The 24,557-nt window shown below is 49.7% G+C and overlaps 1 protein-coding gene and 1 long non-coding RNA gene across 3 annotated transcripts in view; one reads left to right on the forward strand and one right to left on the reverse strand.

The window, feature by feature from the left end:
* LOC308457739 overlaps nucleotides 1–24,557 on the forward strand; it is a 515,363-nt gene that overhangs the window by 323,667 nt on the left and 167,139 nt on the right. The window lies entirely within an intron of this gene.
* Nucleotides 19,405–24,557, reverse strand: part of CARD10 (caspase recruitment domain family member 10) — a 43,075-nt gene continuing 37,922 nt past the window's right edge. For both annotated transcript variants that reach the window (XM_080971675.1, XM_080971674.1), the window contains exons 20-22: nucleotides 22,989–23,110; nucleotides 22,149–22,264; nucleotides 19,405–20,099 (exon numbers count right to left, since the gene is read on the reverse strand). In XM_080971675.1, the coding sequence (XP_080827801.1) occupies nucleotides 19,892–20,099; nucleotides 22,149–22,264; nucleotides 22,989–23,110 (446 nt within the window). In that variant the 3' untranslated portion in view covers nucleotides 19,405–19,891. The remainder of the gene's footprint in view (nucleotides 20,100–22,148; nucleotides 22,265–22,988; nucleotides 23,111–24,557) is intronic.

Here is a 24,557-nt window from a genome sequence, read left to right on the forward strand (position 1 = left end):
GAGGCAAACTCCGCCCAGTCCCTTTTTTATGGGTAAATGGCTTTTATGGGTTCACGGCTAGGCAGATCCCGCGTGTCTCCGGGGAAATCTTCCCATCTGAACAGCCGCCTGCCTGCCCTCCCAGCTGCTGCCCTTTTGACCGGCTTTGTCAGGCAGTGAAAAGCACCCCCTTCCCAATGGAGAATTTATCTTCTCAGTAAAGGAAATGGCACGCATATTGCAAACATTGATTTCTCAGGCCGGCTCACTAGTAAATAAGGGTGCGCAAGCAAAGATCACCTGATGCAAATTAGTTTCCCTTCACACCTGATAACCTGTGGGTTGCAGGCAATTAAGGAGGTAAAAAGGAGCAATTCCTTTGCTCTTTGCATTACAGAGCTGGGCTGAGTTTGTTTGAGAGGACAGAAACCAGAATATGTTAGTTTATCAGGAATAATTCCTGGTACATCTCAAATATTAAGGGGCAGCAACACAATGGGTACACATTGTCAGGGCATGATATGGGTTTGATGAGGCCCTAAGCTACTGAAGGTAATAGGGCCCTTTATATGCGATATTTTAGGGAGCAGGCTAGCAGGCGGCGCCCATTACTTACATCATAGGAGCCAACACAACACAAAACACTGTTGCTGTAGGTAGGTTTTATTTTATTTGTTTATCTTATATTTTGGAAATGTACATCCAGTTTTTTCACCTTTAATTTTTTGGTGGGGCCCAAGAGAGTGGGGCCCCAAGCTATAGCTTGTTTAGCTTATACATAAATCCGGCACTGCACATTGTACTTTTAAGGCACATTTTGAGTACATGGCTTTCCCTCAGAAAATCCTGGGACCTGTAGTTTAAGGGTGCTGGGAACTGTAGCTCTGTGAGGTGTAAACAACCATTCCCAGGATTCATTGGAAAAAGTGATATGCTTTAAATACATACATACATACATACATACATACATTTTTTTTGCATGCCACATTTTCATAGTTAAAACCATGCACAAGGCAGGTTTCAACATGAAAAAGTACATATTTACAAACATAACAAAAGTAGTCATAAACAATAAAAAACATCAAAAAGTTCACAACCAATTTAAACAATTAAGCAATTTCCAAATTAAATACACAGTATGTATGCAGCCACTGCTACCCCTGGCAAGAACAGCTGTATGATAATCTTTGCAAATGCCTGTCTCTCCCCCTTACTGCGCTTCCATGCTTAGGCATCCATTAAAAACATCTAGGGGAAGAATTACGGCTTAATTCTTACAAACAAGAGTCAAGGTAGCAAACCTGCCTCTTGAAATGTAGCAAACTAGCTGTAAGGTATTTAGTTTTTGTTTTAGTCTTCTACAGTGTGCAATAGCGATGGAAGGGGATGCTGGGGTCAGAAAAGGTGTAGCAGAAGAACTCACCAGGAATGCCCTCCTTGTTCTCTTATTGTGGCAATAGCGCCCGTCTGAGAGGTGCCAGAACTGAGTTCTGGTGAGTTTCAGCTGAAAAAAAGCCCTTCTACTAGCATGTTTCGATGGTCTTCTGTGAAAGGTACAAGAACATATCAGGCAAAGGGCCATGTTTGTGCACTGGGATGGAGAGTTCCCTGACTCCACAGCCAAACCGCAACCATGGAGAGAAAGATCTTTGACCCAGGATTCTTTGGGGTGGGGGATGATGCAAGAATGCTTTAAATGCATGATGAGGATGGTTCTTACGTGCAGCGATGCACTCTGCCATCTACAGATGGAGGAATGCCAAGGCCATTAAACCTGGAGTCTGAAGATTGCCAAACCATCTTTGACTCACTGCTGAGGCTGCAATTGCAGAGTCCAAGGGCTTGCTGCTTTCAATACTCACAGGTAGTTTCAGCTGAGAAGGATCCTTTGCAGTAGGCTGCCAGATTTCAAAAAAGAGTCATATGGTCTGCCGCTTCATGGAATTGTAGCATTTTGAATAACAATACGGGAGCAGTTCACCGGCCACATTTTCTGCTTCTGTGAATGATGTTCCTGCAATAAGGAACAGAAAACCAGAGCATCTGGCGATCCTAGTTTGGCAAGGAATGAAAAAATGCTCATGTGAGTTAAACTCAGACACATTTGCGTGCAGACACACACACACACACACACACACACACACAATGTACATTTCTATTTTTACATGCTTGCCTTTATAGGCTGGCTGCTGGAAGCTGACCTCCTCCCTGCTTTTGAGAAGTGAAACTGATAATTTCCCCTTTTCCCCCACCCACATCTCTGTTCCTAAAGACCTTCCCATAAGGGACAGTCATTCATTCCAAGTAGATCATGCTGCTCTGGATTTTATGCACATTCTTCTCTTTGTTACATGCTTTGATGAGCAGTGACCTAATTAAAACATGTTGCCTTTTAGAATATTATCAATGGCATCTTGAAGGGAAGATATGCACATCTAGTCTTTTTGACCTAGATTTTTAGATTCCCTTCCAGCTTTCAAATCCCTTCCAGCTTCCCCAGCTGCAATAGTGCCCAACCATGCAAACTTACCAATCTATCAATTCTGGTCCATGTTCCCCCAGACCACCTGTTGGGATGGTGCGTTAGCTCACATCTTGCGAGATTTTTGCCTTAGGGTGCTTTCAGATGGCTGGATGGGGGATTCTAAATTATGAAAATGGGTCATTCAGATATCACAGGCAGGTTGTTGGCAACAGGGTTGTTGTTTTAATTACTAGGTTTTTGCCAGAGAATACAAATTGGATTATTATTATTATTATTATTATTATTATTATTATTTCCGGACACACCATTCTTGCTCCCACAAGAGCCCAGAGTGGCTATCAGCAATCACACAAAAAAGAGCTTTTAAATACAAATGCTAAAACAACAATCTGAAATAAAATTAACTATACAGTGGTACCTTGGGTCACAGACGCTTCAGGTTACAGACTCTGCTAACCCAGAAATAGTACCTGGGGTTAAGAACTTTGCTTCAGGATGAGAACAGAAATCGTGCAGCGGTAGCGGGAGGCTCCATTAGCTAAAGTGGTGTCTCAGGTTAAGAACAGTTTCAGGTTAAGAACTGACCTCCGGAATGAATTAAGTTCTTAACCCGAGGTACCACTGTACAGCATAACGATCAGTGACAGAATATTCCTTAAGGAGCCCCAATTCTTAGAATCATAGTTGGAAGGGACCACAAGGATTGTCTACTTAGTGGCGTAGCTTGGTTTGCCGGTGCCCCGTGTGTGTGTGCCAGGCAGGGGCGGGGCAAGGAGGATGAACGGAGTCTGCTTTGTTAGCCCAGACTTCACCGCAGACACCGCCGGAGTGACCCCCCACCAGAGCCACACTGTTCTACCTGCCTGCCCACCTGCACAGGGTGGAGCCTGGCTGGCCGATGCTGCCCTTGACAGGAAAGCCCCCCCCCCCGATGCCCGCAGAGAGGAAGCCGAGCTGAACCACACTGGGGTCACCCCTTGCCTGCTGCACTCCATCCACACCCACTCAGAGGACTGGAATCTGCATATGCTATTTCATATGTAGAAATGGAAATGTAGGATTAAAGGTAAAGGTAAAGGGACCCCTGACCATTAGGTCCAGTCATGACTGACTCTGGGGTTGCGGCAAATATTTCGCTTTATTGGCCAAGGGAGCCAGCGTACAGCTTCCGGGTCATGTGGCCAGCATGACTAAGCCGCTTCTGGCGAACCAGAGCAGCACACGGAAACGCCGTTTAGCTTCCCGCCGGAGCGGTACCTATTTATCTACTTGCACTTTGATGTGCTTTCAAACTGCTAGGTTGGCAGGAGCAGGGACCAAGCAACGGGAGCTCACCCCGTCACGGGGATTCAAACCGTCGACCTTCTGATCGGCAAGTCCTAGGCTCTGTGGTTTAATCCACAGGCGTCCCCAATGTAGGATTACATGATTTAAATAGAAATACATCTTAATGGATTGAGGAATGCAAAAGGCAGCAGTCTGATTGGTCCTAGAACAATAGGATTCAGAATGCAGCAGTCTGATTGGTCCTAGAACAATGCAGCAGTATGATTGGTTGGCAGGAACCACCCAATCCTGCTCCAGATAGAAGTGAATCCACAACCTGATTGGCTTACAGTAGAATTCCAGAATTAGCCAATCATGTGCAGCCCATTGTGTAAATAATGTATATAAAGCAGATACTGTGAGGGGACATTTATTCATTCCTCCTCACCACTATGAGCTGAATAAAGAGCATGAAATCACCTTGCGACTCTGAGTATATTTCACTGGCGACGAGGATGGGATCCCGCTGAGCTGACTGCCACACACAGCACCGCAGCACCGCCAACTGCCGCACCGCTGCCTCGCACCGTGTATCCAGGCTTCAGCTCCGGGGCACAAGGAACTCAGAATGGCAGCCAACAGCAGCTTCTCGCCATTCAACCCAGCATCTGGAGACTGGGAAGCGTACGCCTCCCATTTCACCTTCCTCCTAGAAGCCAAAGGGGTCACCGACGAAGAAGACGCCAAGAAGAGGGCGATATTCTTCAGCGTCTGCGGAGAGGAGACGTTTGAAATCGCCCGGGCTCTCCTTGCGCCTGAAGACGTCGCTACTGTTCCATACAAAACAATAATGGAACAGCTGAAGGGGCACTTTTCGCCGCAGCCCTCAGTGGTGGCTCGTCGAAATGCCTTCTACGCAAAGCGGCAAGCCCCTGGGGAAACCATAACTGGGTTTGTGACCTCTCTCCGCCAAGCCGCCCGGTTCTGCAACTTCTCAGAGCTGGAGAACATGCTTCGTGACCGCCTCGTCGGTGGCCTGAAGGATGAGAAGCTGCAACGGCGCCTCTACGCTAAGAAGGACCTAACGTTCCAGGTCGCTCTGGAGGAGGCCCTGGCAACAGAAGCTGCCGAGAGGTCGACCCAAGAGGCACGGCCGAGCCTGCCATCCCAACCGAGGGTCCACCATGAAGACCTCACCGACGACTCAGGATCCGACAGGGAGGAGGTGCACCGAGTACAGCAGCGCACTCAAGCAGCGCACAGACCACAGCTGCCTCGACGAGAAGGAGGGAACTGCGCAAGCTGCGGGGAGAGTCACGAGAGGAGGACCTGCCGTTTCCGCAACGCAGAGTGCAGGCAGTGCAGAAAATCGGGACACATCGCCCGGGTGTGTCGGGCTCGGCCCACCCGACACCAGGCATCAGATGACCAATCCAAGAGCCCCAGGTCCCGGGGCCCAACGCACCAAGGCAACTCGACGGAGCTCACGGACTTCCAGGTATACCAGTTGCCCCACCCCAACGTAGAGAAAATTTATGTAGAGGTACAGATAGAGGGGGCCCCATGCCGCATGGAGCTTGACACGGGTTCAACTCTATCCATAATCTCGGCAAGGACCTTAAGGAAACTGTGTCCCACTGGGGGTCCCAAACTCAGGCCGGCCCCATTCACCCTCCGGGACTTCCAGAAACGTAAGGTCCCCACAATGGGGGTGGGGACCTTCAGGGTGCAATACCGAGGGCGGACGCGGCAACTGGACTTGCTTGTGGTCAAGGGCCCCTACATTAGCTTACTGGGATTGGCATGGTTTGGACCACTGGGGCTAGCTGTCACCGGGGTGAACCACACTAGCTTACAAGTGGACGTGGACGCCATATGCAAGGAATTTCCAGGGGTTTTCGATGGGAAATGGGGACAGTATACGGGCCCCCCCATTGCGCTACAGCTTGACCCCGCAGTACGACCGGTCAGGCTCAAGGCCCGCCGGGTCCCGTTCGCCTTGAAACCCCGTATAGACGAGGAATTGGACCGACTCGTAGAGCAAGGAGTGCTGGAGCCGGTGCCTAATGCTCCCTGGGAAACCCCAATCGTCACACCCGTCAAGCCTAATGGTTCGGTCCGCATCTGCGCAGACTACAAATGTACCATAAACAAGGCCCTCACGGCCCACGCATACCCAGTGCCAGTGGTCAGCCATGTCCTTGCCACCCTGGCTGGGTCGAAAATTTTTGGCAAGCTGGACTTGGCCCAAGCATATCAACAGCTGCCAGTAGATGAGGCCACAGCAGAGGCACAGACGATTGTGACGCACAGAGGAGCGTTCAGGGTAAAGCGGCTGCAATTCGGTGTCAGCGTGGCACCAGGCATATTCCAGAATATAATGGACTCTCTCCTTAAAGGGATTCCTGGCGTCACCCCCTTCTTCGATGATGTGTTGATTGCCGGCCCCACACCAGAGGAGTTTGAGGACCGCCTCCGCACCGTTCTGCACCGTTTCCAGACGGCGGGTCTCAAGGTGAAGCGGGAAAAATGTCTACTAGGAGTGCCTCAGGTGGACTTTCTGGGATTTATGGTGGACGCAGAAGGGGTCCACCCGACTGGGGACAAGGTACGGGCCATTTGTGATGCCCCAGCGCCCAAGAGCAAGACTGAACTTCAGGCCTTCTTGGGACTATTGAACTTTTACCATTCCTTCCTTCCCCACAAGGCGGCGGTAGCGGAGCCCCTACACAGACTCCTGGACAAGCGGGCCCCTTGGGTGTGGGGCCAGCGCCAGGAGGCCGCATTCCAGGCAGTCAAGGACTTGCTTGTCTCAAACTCGGTCTTGGCACACTTCGACGAGAGGCTGCCGGTGGTGCTAGCATGCGACGCCTCACCCTATGGCATTGGAGCTGTCCTGGGGCACCAACTCCCGGATGGAAGAGAGGTACCGGTGGCGTACTTTTCCCAGACACTCAACACAACCGAGCGGAACTACTCGCAAATCGACAAGGAGGGTCTGGCAATCGTAAAGGGAGTAAAAAAATTCCATGATTTCTTGTACGGGCGGCCCTTCACCGTGGTGACTGACCACAAGCCGTTGCTTGGCTTGTTTGCCCCCGAAAAGCAGACCCCCCAAGTGCTGTCTCCTCGCGTCCTCAGGTGGTCAATTTTCCTTGCCAGCTACCAGTATGCACTGATTCACCGACCTGGGAAGGCGATGGGCCATGCGGACACCCTCAGCAGGCTACCACTACCGGAAACAGGCCCTGACCCAGCACCTGCACAAGAGGTTATGAGCCTGGAGCTGCTTCCCGACCGCCCCATTCAGGCACAAGAAGTTGCACACCATTCCAAGAAAGATAGGGTCATCTCCCGGGTCCTGGACTGGGTGTGGAGGGGATGGCCCAGCAGCAGCCCCGGGCCAGAATTCGCCGGCTACACAACCCGCAAACATGAACTGTCGGCCCACAAGGGGTGCCTGTTATGGGGAAGCAGAGTCGTTGTTCCCCAGCCCCTCTGCAAAAGGGTCCTCACAGCCCTACACGAGACACATCCAGGGGTAGTAAGAATGAAGGCCCTTGCCAGGAGTTATGTGTGGTGGCCGGGGATCGATGGAGAGATAGAGGCCTGGGTCAAACACTGCCAGGCCTGCCAAGAATCCCGCCCAGATCCCCCAAGGGCCCCAGTCCAGTCCTGGGAGTCCGCCCGAGCACCATGGTCACGCCTGCATGTGGATTTCGCTGGCCCCTTTCAGGGGAAAACATTCTTCATAGTGGTGGACTCCTACACCAAATGGCTGGAAGTCGCACTGGTACCGTCCACTTCCACGTCCGCAGCCATCCGGGTACTACGCAGGCTGTTTGCAACCCACGGGCTCCCTGACACTCTCGTCTCAGACAACGGGACTGCATTTACGTCAGGAGAATTCCAAACCTTCACAGCGCAGAACGCCATCCGCCACATCCGTTCGGCGCCGTTCCACCCTGCCACCAATGGCCAAGCAGAACGCATGGTGCGGACCACCAAGGACACCCTTCGCCGCATGACGCAAGGGGACTGGGAGTACCGCCTTGCCACATTCCTTCTAGCACAGCACAGCACCCCCAGCTCAACGACTGGCCGGAGCCCCGCTGAACTACTAATGGGTCGGCGCCTTGCAATCAGATTGGACCGCCTTCACCCCGATAGAGCTCAGGATGAGGTAGTGGTGGGGGAAGGCAGGAACCCCCGGACCTTCGAGGCCCAGGACCCAGTGTACGCAAAGAATTTTGGGGCAGGCCCAGCATGGGTACCCGCCACAATCACCAGGGTCACTGGCCCCGTGTCGTACGAGGTGCTAACGGATGGGGGGCAATGCTGGCGCCGCCACTGCGACCAGATACGGCGACGATTCCCGGGAGAAAACCAGGAGGAGGACAGGTCAGAGGAGTCCCAAGGGAACAGCGGGGCAGTGAGGCCCATAGAGCAGGAGGGGCCAGCAGGAGAGGCAGAATCAGTAAATACAGAGAGGACCCGTGAGGCCGAAAGGACACCGGAACCAGAACCACGACTGAGCGAGCCGGTTGCACCAGACCAAACAGCCGCATCACAGCCAGCATCCTTGGAACACGAGCCAGAACCCGGAGCCCGGACCAGGGAACACCCCAGGCCACAACGCACACGTAGGCCGCCGGCATACCTTGAGGACTATGAATGCGACCTCCCGGGCAGGACTGGAACTTAGAGGGGAGGGGGTCCGGGGGTTCCTGCCTTCCCCCACCACTATCTCATCCTGAGCTCTATCGGGGTGAAGGCGGTCCAATCTGATTGCAAGGCGCCGACCCATTAGTAGTTCAGCGGGGCTCCGGCCAGTCGTTGAGCTGGGGGTGCTGTGCTGTGCTAGAAGGAATGTGGCAAGGCGGTACTCCCAGTCCCCTTGCGTCATGCGGCGAAGGGTGTCCTTGGTGGTCCGCACCATGCGTTCTGCTTGGCCATTGGTGGCAGGGTGGAACGGCGCCGAACGGATGTGGCGGATGGCGTTCTGCGCTGTGAAGGTTTGGAATTCTCCTGACGTAAATGCAGTCCCGTTGTCTGAGACGAGAGTGTCAGGGAGCCCGTGGGTTGCAAACAGCCTGCGTAGTACCCGGATGGCTGCGGACGTGGAAGTGGACGGTACCAGTGCGACTTCCAGCCATTTGGTGTAGGAGTCCACCACTATGAAGAATGTTTTCCCCTGAAAGGGGCCAGCGAAATCCACATGCAGGCGTGACCATGGTGCTCGGGCGGACTCCCAGGACTGGACTGGGGCCCTTGGGGGATCTGGGCGGGATTCTTGGCAGGCCTGGCAGTGTTTGACCCAGGCCTCTATCTCTCCATCGATCCCCGGCCACCACACATAACTCCTGGCAAGGGCCTTCATTCTTACTACCCCTGGATGTGTCTCGTGTAGGGCTGTGAGGACCCTTTTGCGGAGGGGCTGGGGAACAACGACTCTGCTTCCCCATAACAGGCACCCCTTGTGGGCCGACAGTTCATGTTTGCGGGTTGTGTAGCCGGCGAATTCTGGCCCGGGGCTGCTGCTGGGCCATCCCCTCCACACCCAGTCCAGGACCCGGGAGATGACCCTATCTTTCTTGGAATGGTGTGCAACTTCTTGTGCCTGAATGGGGCGGTCGGGAAGCAGCTCCAGGCTCATAACCTCTTGTGCAGGTGCTGGGTCAGGGCCTGTTTCCGGTAGTGGTAGCCTGCTGAGGGCGTCCGCATGGCCCATCGCCTTCCCAGGTCGGTGAATCAGTGCATACTGGTAGCTGGCAAGGAAAATTGACCACCTGAGGACGCGAGGAGACAGCACTTGGGGGGTCTGCTTTTCGGGGGCAAACAAGCCAAGCAACGGCTTGTGGTCAGTCACCACGGTGAAGGGCCGCCCGTACAAGAAATCATGGAATTTTTTTACTCCCTTTACGATTGCCAGACCCTCCTTGTCGATTTGCGAGTAGTTCCGCTCGGTTGTGTTGAGTGTCTGGGAAAAGTACGCCACCGGTACCTCTCTTCCATCCGGGAGTTGGTGCCCCAGGACAGCTCCAATGCCATAGGGTGAGGCGTCGCATGCTAGCACCACCGGCAGCCTCTCGTCGAAGTGTGCCAAGACCGAGTTTGAGACAAGCAAGTCCTTGACTGCCTGGAATGCGGCCTCCTGGCGCTGGCCCCACACCCAAGGGGCCCGCTTGTCCAGGAGTCTGTGTAGGGGCTCCGCTACCGCCGCCTTGTGGGGAAGGAAGGTATGGTAAAAGTTCAATAGCCCCAAGAAGGCCTGAAGTTCAGTCTTGCTCTTGGGCGCTGGGGCATCACAAATGGCCCGTACCTTGTCCCCAGTCGGGTGGACCCCTTCTGCGTCCACCATAAATCCCAGAAAGTCCACCTGAGGCACTCCTAGTAGACATTTTTCCCGCTTCACCTTGAGACCCGCCGTCTGGAAACGGTGCAGAACGGTGCGGAGGCGGTCCTCAAACTCCTCTGGTGTGGGGCCGGCAATCAACACATCATCGAAGAAGGGGGTGACGCCAGGAATCCCTTTAAGGAGAGAGTCCATTATATTCTGGAATATGCCTGGTGCCACGCTGACACCGAATTGCAGCCGCTTTACCCTGAACGCTCCTCTGTGCGTCACAATCGTCTGTGCCTCTGCTGTGGCCTCATCTACTGGCAGCTGTTGATATGCTTGGGCCAAGTCCAGCTTGCCAAAAATTTTCGACCCAGCCAGGGTGGCAAGGACATGGCTGACCACTGGCACTGGGTATGCGTGGGCCGTGAGGGCCTTGTTTATGGTACATTTGTAGTCTGCGCAGATGCGGACCGAACCATTAGGCTTGACGGGTGTGACGATTGGGGTTTCCCAGGGAGCATTAGGCACCGGCTCCAGCACTCCTTGCTCTACGAGTCGGTCCAATTCCTCGTCTATACGGGGTTTCAAGGCGAACGGGACCCGGCGGGCCTTGAGCCTGACCGGTCGTACTGCGGGGTCAAGCTGTAGCGCAATGGGGGGGCCCGTATACTGTCCCAATTTCCCATCGAAAACCCCTGGAAATTCCTTGCATATGGCGTCCACGTCCACTTGTAAGCTAGTGTGGTTCACCCCGGTGACAGCTAGCCCCAGTGGTCCAAACCATGCCAATCCCAGTAAGCTAATGTAGGGGCCCTTGACCACAAGCAAGTCCAGTTGCCGCGTCCGCCCTCGGTATTGCACCCTGAAGGTCCCCACCCCCATTGTGGGGACCTTACGTTTCTGGAAGTCCCGGAGGGTGAATGGGGCCGGCCTGAGTTTGGGACCCCCAGTGGGACACAGTTTCCTTAAGGTCCTTGCCGAGATTATGGATAGAGTTGAACCCGTGTCAAGCTCCATGCGGCATGGGGCCCCCTCTATCTGTACCTCTACATAAATTTTCTCTACGTTGGGGTGGGGCAACTGGTATACCTGGAAGTCCGTGAGCTCCGTCGAGTTGCCTTGGTGCGTTGGGCCCCGGGACCTGGGGCTCTTGGATTGGTCATCTGATGCCTGGTGTCGGGTGGGCCGAGCCCGACACACCCGGGCGATGTGTCCCGATTTTCTGCACTGCCTGCACTCTGCGTTGCGGAAACGGCAGGTCCTCCTCTCGTGACTCTCCCCGCAGCTTGCGCAGATCCCACCTTCGTCGCCAGTGAAATATACTCAGAGTCGCAAAGTGATTTCATGCTCTTTATTCAGCTCATAGTGGTGAGGAGGAATGAATAAATGTCCCCTCACAGTATCTGCTTTATATACATTATTTACACAATGGGCTGCACATGATTGGCTAATTCTGGAATTCTACTGTAAGCCAATCAGGTTGTGGATTCACTTCTATCTGGAGCAGGATTGGGTGGTTCCTGCCAACCAATCATACTGCTGCATTGTTCTAGGACCAATCAGACTGCTGCATTCTGAATCCTATTGTTCTAGGACCAATCAGACTGCTGCCTTTTGGATCCTATTGTTCTAGGACCAATCAGACTGCTACAGTTTGGATCCTATTCAACTCAGTACATAACACCCGTGTGCCTGCTCAGTCTGCTGCCCAATTGCAAACTGGAAGAGCATCTTCGAGGCCCCTGCCTCTCTTCCTTCTTATTGTTCTTTTTCTTTAAACCAGACTTGGGCTGGACTCGGGCAGCCCTTCAAACAGAGGACTGTCCTCTTTAAGGCAGGGCACATGGCCACCTTCCATCTTATGAAACTATGCTCCTTTCCAGCTTATGAAGTTCTATTTCCCAACATACTCCCAGTGCTCATAATGTAGTGCTGTTACTTGCAGTCACTTTTACGATTCAGCAATCAATAGCTGCTTAAGTGAGTACTGCTGCATACACCAAGCCGAGCTACCCCTCCCCAAGTTCAGTTGCAGATGGAGTTAACCCTCCAATCCGATTCCTTCCTCTAGAAGACCCATATTTCACAGCTTTGTGGATGCTAACAATCCCACAGAAAGACACAAGTGGACCAAAAATTGGTTGTGGGTGGCTTATGCAGCTTCCTAAAGGTCTTGGCGGGACGCCGGTGGCGCTGTGGGTAAAACCTCAGCACCTAGGACTTGCCGATCACATGGTCGGCGGTTCGAATCCCCGCGGCGGGGTGAGCTCCCGTCGTTCAGTCCCAGCTCCTGCCTACCTAGCAGTTCGAAAGCACCCTTAAGTGCAAGTAGATAAATAGGTACCGCTTTATAGCGGGAAGGTAAATGGCGTTTCCGTGTGCTGCTCTGGTGCCGGTTCGCCAGAGCAGCTTCGTCACGCTGGCCACGTGACCCGGAAGCGTCTGCAGACAGCACTGGCTCCTGGCCTCTAGAGTGAGATGAGCGCACAACCCTAGAGTCTGTCAAGACTGGCCCGTACTGGCAGGGGTACCTTTACCTTTACCTTTAAAGGTCTTGGCTTACATTTTTGTAAAAAAAAGCAGGCATCTAGGCCTTATTGCTTTGAATGTATATTTGAAAGTGTTAGACGAAGTCTGCTGAACTCTTGGAAGTCAAAGGAGCAGATGAATAAGATGTCCAGTGGTTGAAAATGGAGCACTAGCTTGTTTGGCCAAGATTTTTTCCTCTTCCCTTGATTAGTTCTATTTTTGAAAAACAAAACACCACAGAATAAATTATTCAAAAGAATAAACATAATAGATGATAAACAATTATGCAAAACAAGTGAAATTATGCAAATCTGCTCTATTTGCATAATTTATATAGGTTGCAGAATTCAGTATTTTGGGAACAGTGTTAGGAACTGCTGACCACTGCCCCATGTGGTGAAATGTTTAACTGCAGCCTTTCATTGAAGAACAACAGGAAAGAGTGTAAAACATATTCCTGTCTCAGCAGTGATTTGCTTGGCCGACAGAGGCTGCATGAACTGTGGCAAACCCAGTCTTGTTGGTCCTGGTTGGCTCTTTGATCTTGATTTCTGTTTGGTCCTGACTCCTAGTCCCAGGCTCACTCCAGATCATATTCCTGACACAGAGTTTAACTTTTTCTCCAATGGGATTTTATTTTCTCTTTTGTTGCTGTTGTTCAAAGATTATACACTGCACGGCTCCTATTTCCAACCCCCCCCCCCCCCAAAATCCAAAGTCCATAATTGTCCCAGCAGAGTATCCCATAATCAGCATAGGAGGCCCTGTTGGTGGTGCTGTTGCAGGATACAGCCCATTTGACCCATGGCAGGACCTTCTCAGTGGCAGATCACCATTTCTGGAATGCCCCCATTATTAACTTCTAGGAAGCATTTAAGACATTTCTGTTGACCCAGGCATTTGATAGCTGAAAAACCCTGTTCTTGGCAACCTTGAAATTACTGGCTGTGAGAGTTATGTGTTTTCAGACATTTCAATTGTTTTAAAATGTTTTTTAAACAATATTTGTAATTGCATTGCATTATCACAGATGTCCTGGGCTCCTTTGGGATGACGAATGGGATATAAAATTAATAACTAAAATGAATAGTGAAATAATACTTGAACCGCTTCGTTTTAGCCATAGCTGAGCACTTACTTCTTCCGAAAGGCACGGTATTCTATCTGCCACAGATTTTTCAAAGAACTCCAGGCAGCTTTCCATTTCTTTGGTGCTCCCCTGGTATTTTAATATATAAATGTATATATTATTTTTAGATTCCCTTTGAACATCAGCATGTTCTTTCACTGACTTATTGGGAACAACATGCCTTAGGCCCCGAGATGCAAAGGTGATAGGCACTCGTTGGAACCGCCGTGGCCTGATAAACTTCACATTTGCAAAGCTCCAGCACTCTACATGGGTCAAACTGGCAACCCCAGAGAAACAAATCCTTGGAGGTGTTCCACTGACATGAGAGCATAGGAAGAACCGATGTTCTCAAAGCGGCCAACCAGACGCCTGTGGGAAACCCACAAGCAGGGCTCAAACACAACAGCACTCTCCCCTCCTGCGGTTGTCGGCAACTGGTACTCAAAAGCATTACTCCCTCCCATAGCTGTCAATCGTCCCTTATTTGGCGGGACAGTCCCTTATCCTAGCGCCATGTCCCACTGCTGTCCCTTATTGATGATGTCCCTTAAATTTCCCGGGTTTCAAAGGAAGCAGCTCCTCTCCCTCCCTGCCTGCCAGCCAGGGAGGAAGGAGGCTCCAACTGTGTTGCTTGGCTGCATTGCTCACCCAATAAGGAGTCTAAGAATGACTGGGGGGTGGAGTTTGCATGCCTTGTGCCGATCAAATCGGCCGCGTTGCCTGGGGACTCGCCTTTGCTCAGCGCTTCCCAGCGGAGAGGTGAAGGTGGTTTTCCTTGCTGCATCCCCTTTGCCGGGTTGCTGCGCTACGGGAACCACCACTTGAGGCTTCGTTTGGCTGTTGGTTGACTAAAATCCCTTATTTTGGCTGCTGATCCCTTATTTTTGAGGCTGCTGGTCCCTTATTTTCCAATCTGTAAGTTGACAGCTATGCTCCCTCCATCTGTGGAAGCAGAGCACAGCCATCATGGCTAGTACCCATTGATAGCCTTCTCCAAGAATCTGTCCAGTCCTCTTTTCAAGCCATCCAAGTTGGTAGCGTCACTGCCTCCTGTGGCAGTGAGTTCCATAGTCTGACTATGCAATGTGTGAAGAAGCATTTTCCTGAATCCTCTTAACAATCAACTTCATTGGATGGGATGTCCACAGGTTCTAGCGTTATATGAGAGGAAAATTTGCCTTGACCACATACCATGGCTGCACAGATGTTATTTTAATAATAATAATTTTTATTAGTTTTACATATAATTACATTGCGTAGCATCATATCCTCTTATTAAATCTCTTTGGCTCAACTGAGCCTAATGACTTCCCTCCGTCCCACCTAATGGTTTACAACTTAAATTTTGCATCTTTGCATTTCACTTCCTTTCCTATTCTGGTTATATCATTACCTAAGTTATTACATTACTCATCCTGAATAGGTAGTAATTTCATCTTACAAATCTTCAGATAACCCTGCTAGTAATGTTCCCAAAGGCTGCTGATGGCTGCACAGATGTTATTGGCCCAGAGATGGAAAGAAGATACAGTACCTACCACAGAAGAATGAAGTTGATGGACGATGCTGAAATGGGTAAAATAACTGGAAGAGTCAGAAATCATTTAGACCAAATTTTTAATAAGGAATGGGGGGAATTTGTAACTTATCTTAAAGACAGTTAAAATCGTTAGTAGGATTGGAATATCACTTGTAGTTTAAGGGTGAATTCTGGACACAATGGAGATGTAAAAGATTTGGATCATCATAAAAGATGCAGGAGGAAATGTTTAATATCAGAGAATGGAAATCCAGGAGATTCCTTGGAATCTTGTTTTTATGATTTATGTTTGATATATCTCTGTAAAATTGTAATTTGAAAAACCAAATAAATTAATAAAAAATTTAAAAGGAGAGGAAAATGTTCCTCTACTGATTTCTCCATGCCACGTGTAATTTTATTGTGCCACCTCTTACTTCCTTTTCTGCTAACTAAATTGTCTTGAATGCCACAACCTTTCCTCGCAGGGGAGTCGATTTGTCCCCTCATTCGCTTTGCATGCCGTTTTCTGACCCAAAGCAGCTAAAGAGAAACATCAACAGATACCTGGAGCACCCAGAGTAACAGGAGACTCCCAGAGTGATGTAGAGAACCATACATGGTAGCCCTCAACCCTCCTAAGATTTGGACCCAGACAAAATGGTGGGATGTCCCTGCTGCCTCCAGTGGAATTTGCAGCTGTTATGCTGCTTTGAGACTGGCCTGAGGCCAGCAGCCTGCTCAAGTCTGCTATCAGTGTTACTCCAATGATAATTTACCATGTCTGCTCCGCATTTGATTTACAGACACTAAGCCTTTTGGCAGAGCCATTTGTTTTATTGTTCTTCATTGATTGTACAGCACCTAGTTGTTTAGGCGCTTAATAAATTATTATTATATTACTCTCCCAGCACAAAATCATCTGGCCTCCTCTCTCTTACTGCTTCAGTTAATATCCTTCCAACCCACCCACTAAGGCTCTGGCTACCATCATTCATGTTTCTGTGTCTTTAAGGATGGGCTGCCAGGAGGCACTTTTCGTGGAGCAACCCTTGGAGGCTGTTTGGCAGGGCCAATTTGTGCAGCATATCCGAGCCCGACTCCTCACAAGGTGAATGACACATGTGAGCGTGTTCAGCCTGATCAGTTGCTCAAGTTACCTATTAACATCCAGGTAAAATTCAACATGTTGGCTTTTGACTTGAAAAGGCTCTGTAATACATGGGCACTACAGGAGCCTCCCTACATTTCAACAGCTGTGGAAGAGGACAAACATAAAGCCCCTTTGCTACAGGTGCTAAGCACAGTTGGAAAAAAGCAATATCCTTTCTTCTATATCCCTGACATTCTGGAACTAGTTTTCCCACAGTCCAATCCTGCCGACTTTTAAAAGATGTTCCTTTTCGACTGGGCTTTTAAAGGATTTGTTTTATAATCCAATAGGTTCATTTGTTCCTTATCCAGCCTGCATTTTTACTCAACGCTGAGATGTTTTTACCGACGCTTTTATTTGTACTACTATTTCTTAGCCACCTAATTAAAAAAAGAGGGATATTTATATTTTAAACAAATGAACAAAATAAAAAATAAGTGCTGTTCTCAATCTGCCAACCAAGGCGTTGAAAAAGAGGGAATCCAGAACAGCCAAGGTCAGATGTGTCCAACACTAGCAGCAGGCAAGCAACATTTTCCCCCTTCCTATCCAGCAATTTGTATCCCAATATACTGGGGTTCTTGAACCTATGAAACCAGACTTGCTATAAGCCTGAAAAGCCCATCTGTTCAAGAGTGTTAGAAAGTCACAGTCCGCAGTCCAAACATAAATCTAATCCCTGTTCTCAGAACACCCATATCTTTGGGTTCGATTCTAAATCGAGAATTCAGAGAAACTGCAATGGCCTATAAGGCCACAACTGAGATGAATTATGATTAGGAATATTAAAAGATGCCTTACAACAAGTCATGCATAGGACTGTGTTATGTTAATGCTTATCTTATCCTTGCTGCCGTTTTTCATCTTTTGGTGGTGTTTTTGTTGATGTTCTTGAGAAATAACCTCCTCCTTTAGTTTTATGGCTTTACAGAACAACCCCCCCCCCCCATTTGCACCTTCCCAAATGCAGCTGCATTAAATGACTCTTTACACAACTTCTACAAGGTATTTACTACCCTTCTAATAGCTGCCTGAGGAGGCAAATGGCATTCCTCTGCTAACATGCCCTTGCTCTGCGGCAGGCCAAATTAACTTGCAGGGTTAATATTTACCCAAGACTTCTTTAACCCAGCTCTGCCCACACAGGGAACCAGGCCGCTGGCGTGAAAGGAACTGGTAAAGTACAAATGCAGAAGTAGCCACCGCAAGTGGGCCCCAGAAGAAATTGTGGGCGTCAGAAACAGGTTCCGAAACAAACACAGGGAAGAGAAACAGTGTGGGGTGTGATTCCTACAGTGAAATACGGATGCCAAAAAAATGTCTGAGTTTCTTCAAGCCAGGAACAAGGTGCTGGTAAAGCTTGGAGAGACCATATTGGAGAGCCACTGCCAGCCAGTGTATAGACAGCATTGAGCTAAAAGGGCCAATGGCTTGACTCAGGAAGAGCCTAAGGAGCTGCTCTATACCAGCTTTCCACAACCCTCCTTTACAAACACTTGCCAGACTTTTGTGGCATCTTGCACATGTCAGTGGGCCCCTAGAAGCAACAGAAGACAAGCTCTGGGAGCAGACCAACTCTGTCTCTCTCTAAGTCATATCCTTCCCAGAACACAACTCAGAAGGTAAGCCAAGAGCTCTGTTATGTACCAAAAGCCAGCTGGGGCTTGTTGGGTGTAGTGAAGGGTTAACCTTCTGTGTCTCGAGGCTGAGAGGAGGCGCTTACAAGGGAAGTAAGCCAGGACGTGAGGAAAGCAGCTTGGAATGCTGTGAGCTGAGTGAAAAGTGAAAGCAGGGCTGACTTCTGCATGGTAGCTCTTCACTCTCCCCCCTCCGTGCATTTCATTTACTGTGCTTCATCCTCTTCCACTCCACCCCATTCTTGGCCCCCATGTCCATGGGGAAAAGATAAGATGGAAGAGTTCAAGGCCGAGTGATCTTAGCAAGTCATCCTACATCAAGGGGCAGCCGACGTGGTGTTACTGGACTCCAGCTCCCCATCAGTCCAGGGCAGAACAGCCAATGGTCAAGGGTGATGGGAGCTATAAATGGAGGGCACCCTGTTGGCAACCCCAGCTCATGAAATTTAAGTGAAGACAGCCTCTGTTGAGTGAGTGCAACAGCTGACTTTCTGGAGGCCCTTGTGGACCCAACCTCTTGTTTCTGACAAAGCAGTACAGCTGTTCCTGAGGACTGAGGGGGAAGGAATCAAAGAGGAGCAGGAAGTTGCCCAGGAACAGAAGCGACAGCCACTCTTTCCCTAGAAGGGGCCATGCGTCACTGGTAAAGTATCTGCTCTGCAAGCAGAAGATCCCAGCTTCAATCTTCAGCTTCTCCAGGTAAGGCTGGAAGTGACCCCTGCCTGAAACTCTGTAGAATCACCACCAGTCAGTGCAGACAACACTGCAAGTCCGACTTGGTATAAGGCAGATTCCTACTTACACAGTTTGTGCCTTTAGCCACACAAGAGGCAGCAGGTGAACTGCAGAGAGACACAATTCAAGAATTGTGCACAATTCCAAGCACAATTCAAAGTGTTGGTGCTGACCTTTAAAGCCCTAAACGGCCTCAGCCCAGTATACCTGAAGGAGCGTCTCCACCCCCATCGTTCTGCCCGGACACTGAGGTCCTGAGCCAAGGGCCTTCTGGCGGTTCCCTCATTGCGAGAAGCAAAGCTACAGGGAACCAGGCAGAGGGCCTTCTCGGCAGTGGCGCCCTCCCATCAGATGTCAAGGAAATAAACAACTATCTGACTTTTAGAAGACACCTGAAGGCAGCCCTGTTTAGGGAAGTTTTTAATGTTTGCTGTTTTACTGTGTTTTTAATATTCTGTTGGGAGCTGCCTAGAGTGACAGGGGAAACCCAGCCAGATGGATGGGGTATAAATAATAAATTATTATTACTAGGCAAAAAGGAAGGAGTGGAGACAGAGGCAGGCAACTAGGAACAAGTTGGAAATGTGCTTCCTTCCCAGTGAACTCAAGAAGCAGCCAGTCGTTCATTTCCATTGTTAATGCTGTTTAATTCTCTTTCCATATTCCGGTCTTCAATAAAAAGGGTCCATCAATAATTTAGGCACAATAAAGCAGCAGGCGCAGAGGGTGTCTCTCCTGCTCGCTCACAGTCCCTCTGGCTGAGGGGACACTCTATGTCCATGTGCGTGCATATGAGGGCACCCCATCCCCCCCCCCAATGCACACACATACTTCCATCAGGATGTGAAAAGAGGTAGAGACAACAGCCACAGAGAACACAGGAAACGAGGAAGGGCCTGGGAGAGTGGAGTCGATACTGGAGGCAGTGAAATGCAGAGGCACATTTTTCCCGTTCTCGGGCTAACTGAGGGAACGACTGGACCACCAAGGAAATGGGCTATGTCTGTAGGATATCTGGAGTGAATCAAAGATCCAGAACATCATCAGCGGGTCGTGGATCGAAGCCTCTGTCCTGCAGAGGCTTTTCTGCTTGCAGACACCTCCAGACACCCATCACAAATCCCTCTCCTCGACCCACACAATCCTGGTCTGCTCCTGGAAGACGTGGGCCCGCACCACCTTCACCAGCTCCTCTGCACTGCCCCAGGCGTGAGGATCCACCCAGGCCCCCAAGCATGGCAAAGTGTGCAGAGTCCACTTGGCCTTCCGGCACTGCTTCAGCACCTCCGAGTCGCGAAGCCCCGGCTTCCCCAGCCAGCTCCTAGGAGGGAAGAGCACAGCAGAGAAACATGCCATCAGTAGACTCCTCGAGATGCTATGAATAATGCATTCGCCGAGATGGGTTAAGTCAAGCATGTTAGCTTAAGCATGTTGAAGTCTAATGGTCTGATCCCAAGAACTGATGGACCGCCAAGCAAACGCTCCAGTTGGGAGCTTCCTCCGCCCCCTGCACCAGGACGATGTCACAAATCACAGTCCACGTGCGTTCCCATCTGAAGCAAAACATTCAGGATTTTTGCAGAAGGAGCTTTAAAAAATTCAGCAGACACTGTAACTGCCCAAAGGAGAGTTTGGGCAACCGGTGAAACCTTATGGTCCATAGTGTATCTGGGGATGGGGCGCAGTTCAGTGGTAGGGCACTCGTTTCATGTGCAGAGGGTCCCTGGGTTCAATCGCCACCCAAGGCCAGGAAAAACTGCATGTCCGAAACTGGAAAGAGCCACTGCCAATCCATATAGAGAAAACCGAGATGGGTGCAACTACCTATATGGCTTCTAATGTGGTGGTTTTTCAAAGCTTTTTGCATCAGCACTGCTTGTGAAGGAGTTGCAGGAAAAAACTGAAGCAATGAAGGTGCAGGTTTTTAACCAGAGGTTGGATGGCCACCTGTCGTGGATGCTTCCGTTGAGATTCCTGCATTGTAGGGGGTTGAACTAGATGGTCCCTTCCAACTCTGCAATTCTATGGTCCCCTGAGTCAGTTGATTCAGAATATTGGCTCAGCCTATTGGGTCTTACTGTCCTCTTGCACAGAATGAGAATAGTTCCCTAAAAACACTTCCTTGAGGCTACGGAGTTTGGGAGAGGACCAACAAAGATGGGGAAAATTGTCTTTCAGGGAAACTTGTCAGCTGTTCTACTCATCTTCTCACTGCGAGACACCTGTGTTCTAGGGTGGTCAGCTGCCAAAGCAAGACAGAGGACATGGCTCCTGCAGCTTTGATTGCAGCGCAGAAGAGGAAATTTCAACAAGCATAGCTTGCTACACCTCCTTAGACGGTTCAATGCCCCAGTCCGCTGCCTTATTTTTTTTTTTTAATACTTTTATTTTGCTTTAAACAAATACAGATAAATATAAACAATCAAAATTGAAGAAAATTTATTATGAAAAATCCTTAATAATAATAATGAAAAAAGCTTTTAAAACTACAAAAAATATCAAAGTATATGGCATAGAACATAAGCCATTAAGGGAAAGAAAAAAGAAAAAAGGGAAAGGGAAAGGAAAGGAGGAGGAGGAGGAGGAGGAAAAAAATAAAATTAAAAAATTAAAAAGGGGGGGGGGGAGGAAGATGAGCCAAAACACAAGAAGGCTCATCTATTGTATGCTTCCATCAAGATCACAACAGATCATTATTCTTATCAATTCTCTCTATCTGCATTCCATAGAATCCCTCATCTTGGTATCAGTGAACATTTCCCTAAGTCCGCTGCCTTATATTCATAGAATCATAAAATTGTAGAGTTGGAAGAGACCACAAGTGCCATCTAGTCCAATCCCCTGCGATGCAGGAAACTTTTGCCCAACGTGAGACTCAAACAAATGACCCTGAGATTCAGAGCCTCATCCTCTACTGAGCGAGCTGGACCAGGCCATTTGTCCATTTAGCTCGGTCCACACTGACTGGCAGCAGCTTCCCAGGATTTCAGACAGGGCTATCTCACAGCCCCACTTGGAAATGCCAACAACTGAACCTGGGAGACTGTGCATGCAACACAGATTTCAGACAGTGTCTCTCCTAGTAGCAGGTGCTAGAGGGTGAACCTGGGACATGCTACACGCAAAGAAGATGCTCTTCCACTGAGCTATTGCCCTTCTCCAGGTGGTAATTCAGTAGGGCACGGAGCTGGGTCTAGGCACAATGGAAAGGTTGGTGCTTCTTCCGGCAGGCTCAGCTAGAGGAAGAAGGGCTCTCATCTGGAGCTGTGTCATGGCAGAGCAGGGGGTGCCGGACTGCCTATACCATCTGAAGCCAGCTCTTCCCATCTGCATTGCAACCCGTGTCAATCTTGAGAAGGGCTTTTCATACCTGACTCCCCTGACGTTCTTCTCTGTGACCTCGACATGGATAACGATGGGGTATATTTCACTTTTAATTAGTTCCCTCGCCACCTGGACCTCCAGCTCCAGCAGGCAGTGTTTGTTCTGCAAGGAAATCCAACAGATTTACTGATTTAAATGGAAAAGAAATAACCCGTCCCTGACAAGTTACATTAAATCAAACCCTACACTGTGAAATATCATTGCTTTTCCAATAGTAATTCCATTAAAGGATGGGATTTACAACCAAACCAGTGAGGAAAAGAGAGAATTGAAGGGCAGGGTCAGTTGATATACAGCACGCTGGGTGTCCGATACGTCTGGGTGGGAGGAGATCTCGACAGTCACCTTCAGGGACACTCGGTCTCCCATGCTAGTCAAGGAGAGCATCGCCCCACAGACCTGCAGAGCCCACCAGCTTGCAGATCTGCACTCAGAAGACCCTCTTCTCTGGAGAAGGACAAATGGGATGTGTACAGATATTACACAAAATGGCAGTCATGGAGCTTACATAGGAAGTTGTGGAGACAGCTTGTTGGGACTGGTTTGAGGCAGAGGAAGATAATTTGGATTCCCCTTCCCTGGAAGCAGGGCCGCCAAAGTGTAGCCATTAAATTTCCCACAGCTCCAGATGGCCGCTAGTACACTCCCCGCTCTGAGAGTAATTGGGAATAGCAGTGTAGAAGCTCTCGCCACAAAGAGTTGCCTGGGTAGTGTTACAATAAAAGGGGAATCTAATTTGTCTCGAGTTTTTCCATAAGGCGGTTTAGCATAACTGTTCGTCTCGCCCTGCCTCTCAGCCCTGAAACTGCAGTGCTCTAGTCCTCACCTTTCCAATAGCCTCCTTGATGGTGCGCATCTTCCCACAGTTCCTCTGGCTTTCAGAGATCCCATCAGCGATAAGAATATTCTTGGAGGAGGCAGAGGAGAGTCTTTGGTCAGGAGGGGCATCTGTGATTGCAGGGAGCAAAAACCACAAAAGGACAAGTCGTGGAGGAGATGTTACAATAAGCATGAGTTATCATTGGGGGGGGGTTGCTTTCAAAGCCTAGGTCAGGGGTAGGCAACCTAAGGCCCATGGGCCAGATACGGCCCAATCACCTTCTCAATCCAGCCCACGGACGGTCTGGGAAACTGCATGTTTTACATGAGTAGAATGTGTCCTTTTATTTAAAATGCATCTCTGGGTTATTTGTGGGGCATAGGAATTCGTTCATTTTTTTCGCCAAAAGATAGTCTGGCCCACCACATGGTCTGAGGGACGCTGGACCGGCCCACAGCTGAGAAAGGTTGCGGACCCCTGGCCTGGGCTAAGACGTGCACCTTCAATCTGAAATTCTCTTTAATCAAAATTAAGTCCCAGTTTCAGTTAAGAGTGCAGGGAATGGCATCCTAAGGCTAACCTGCGAGTCAAACCCACTGAACACACTGGGAGATATTTCTGAATAAACATGCTGTAAATCATGCAAGTTGCAATGCAGAACTTTTCCCCAAAAAATTGCCCTATTTTTTTTCTTTTGCAAGGGAAGGAAAACAGAAGCAACGTCTTTTGTTTTTATGACCTTAGCACTGTAGTTCCCAGTAGTTTTGTTAAGGGGATCGACCAATGGATTTTTTTCAAGATCCATCTATTGGCCCTGACCTCGATGAGAAGAACTTCCTGTCCTTTCATTTTCCACACCACACGGTACAAGAATCATAGCACAATCTCAAGGTCCCACATTTCACTGCATTAGGAGGCATTAATTTCGTATCAGCAAACCTTCTTTGCAGCAACACTATGGGCCATGAACATGGGTCAGTGGCGGGTTTTCTTCTTTACATCATGGGTGGGGGACCTGTGGCCTTCTAGATATTGTTGGACTCCAACTCCCATCATCCCTGGCCATTGGCTACGTTGGCTGGGGCCGATGGGAGTTGGAGTCCAACAATATCAGGAAGGCCATAGGTCTCCCATCTCTGCTTTCCATGAATAGAGATCCTTAGAGTTCTGTTTCCTGCACCCAAAGTGTGGAACCCGCATTTGTGGGGCTCAGGTAGGGAAGGGCAAAAGGCAGAAAGTCTTGTCAAAAGTCACCCCCCACTTCAAGATACAGAAGGAAGATCCTTGCTCAAAGCAAGGGTGCAGAACCTGTGGTCCTTCAGGTGTGGTTGGGCTACATCTCCCATCAACCCCAGCCAGTAGGACCAACAGTTACAGATGATGGGGAGTTGCAACCTCTGCAAGGCCTGGATCACCCCAACTCTGAGCTAGAGGCATGAAAAGGAGACTTTCAATGCTTACTCCTGTAGGAGTAAAGATTATTAAACCAGAGACTCATTTCCTAGCATGGTCTCAAGGTGCAAGTCCAGAGCTAGGATAAAGGACGTAGACCCACTTGGCGTTTCCGGCTTCACC

This window comes from Podarcis pityusensis (genome assembly GCF_964106645.2).
Source record: "Podarcis pityusensis genome assembly, chromosome: 10".
Taxonomy (NCBI): domain Eukaryota; kingdom Metazoa; phylum Chordata; class Lepidosauria; order Squamata; family Lacertidae; genus Podarcis; species Podarcis pityusensis.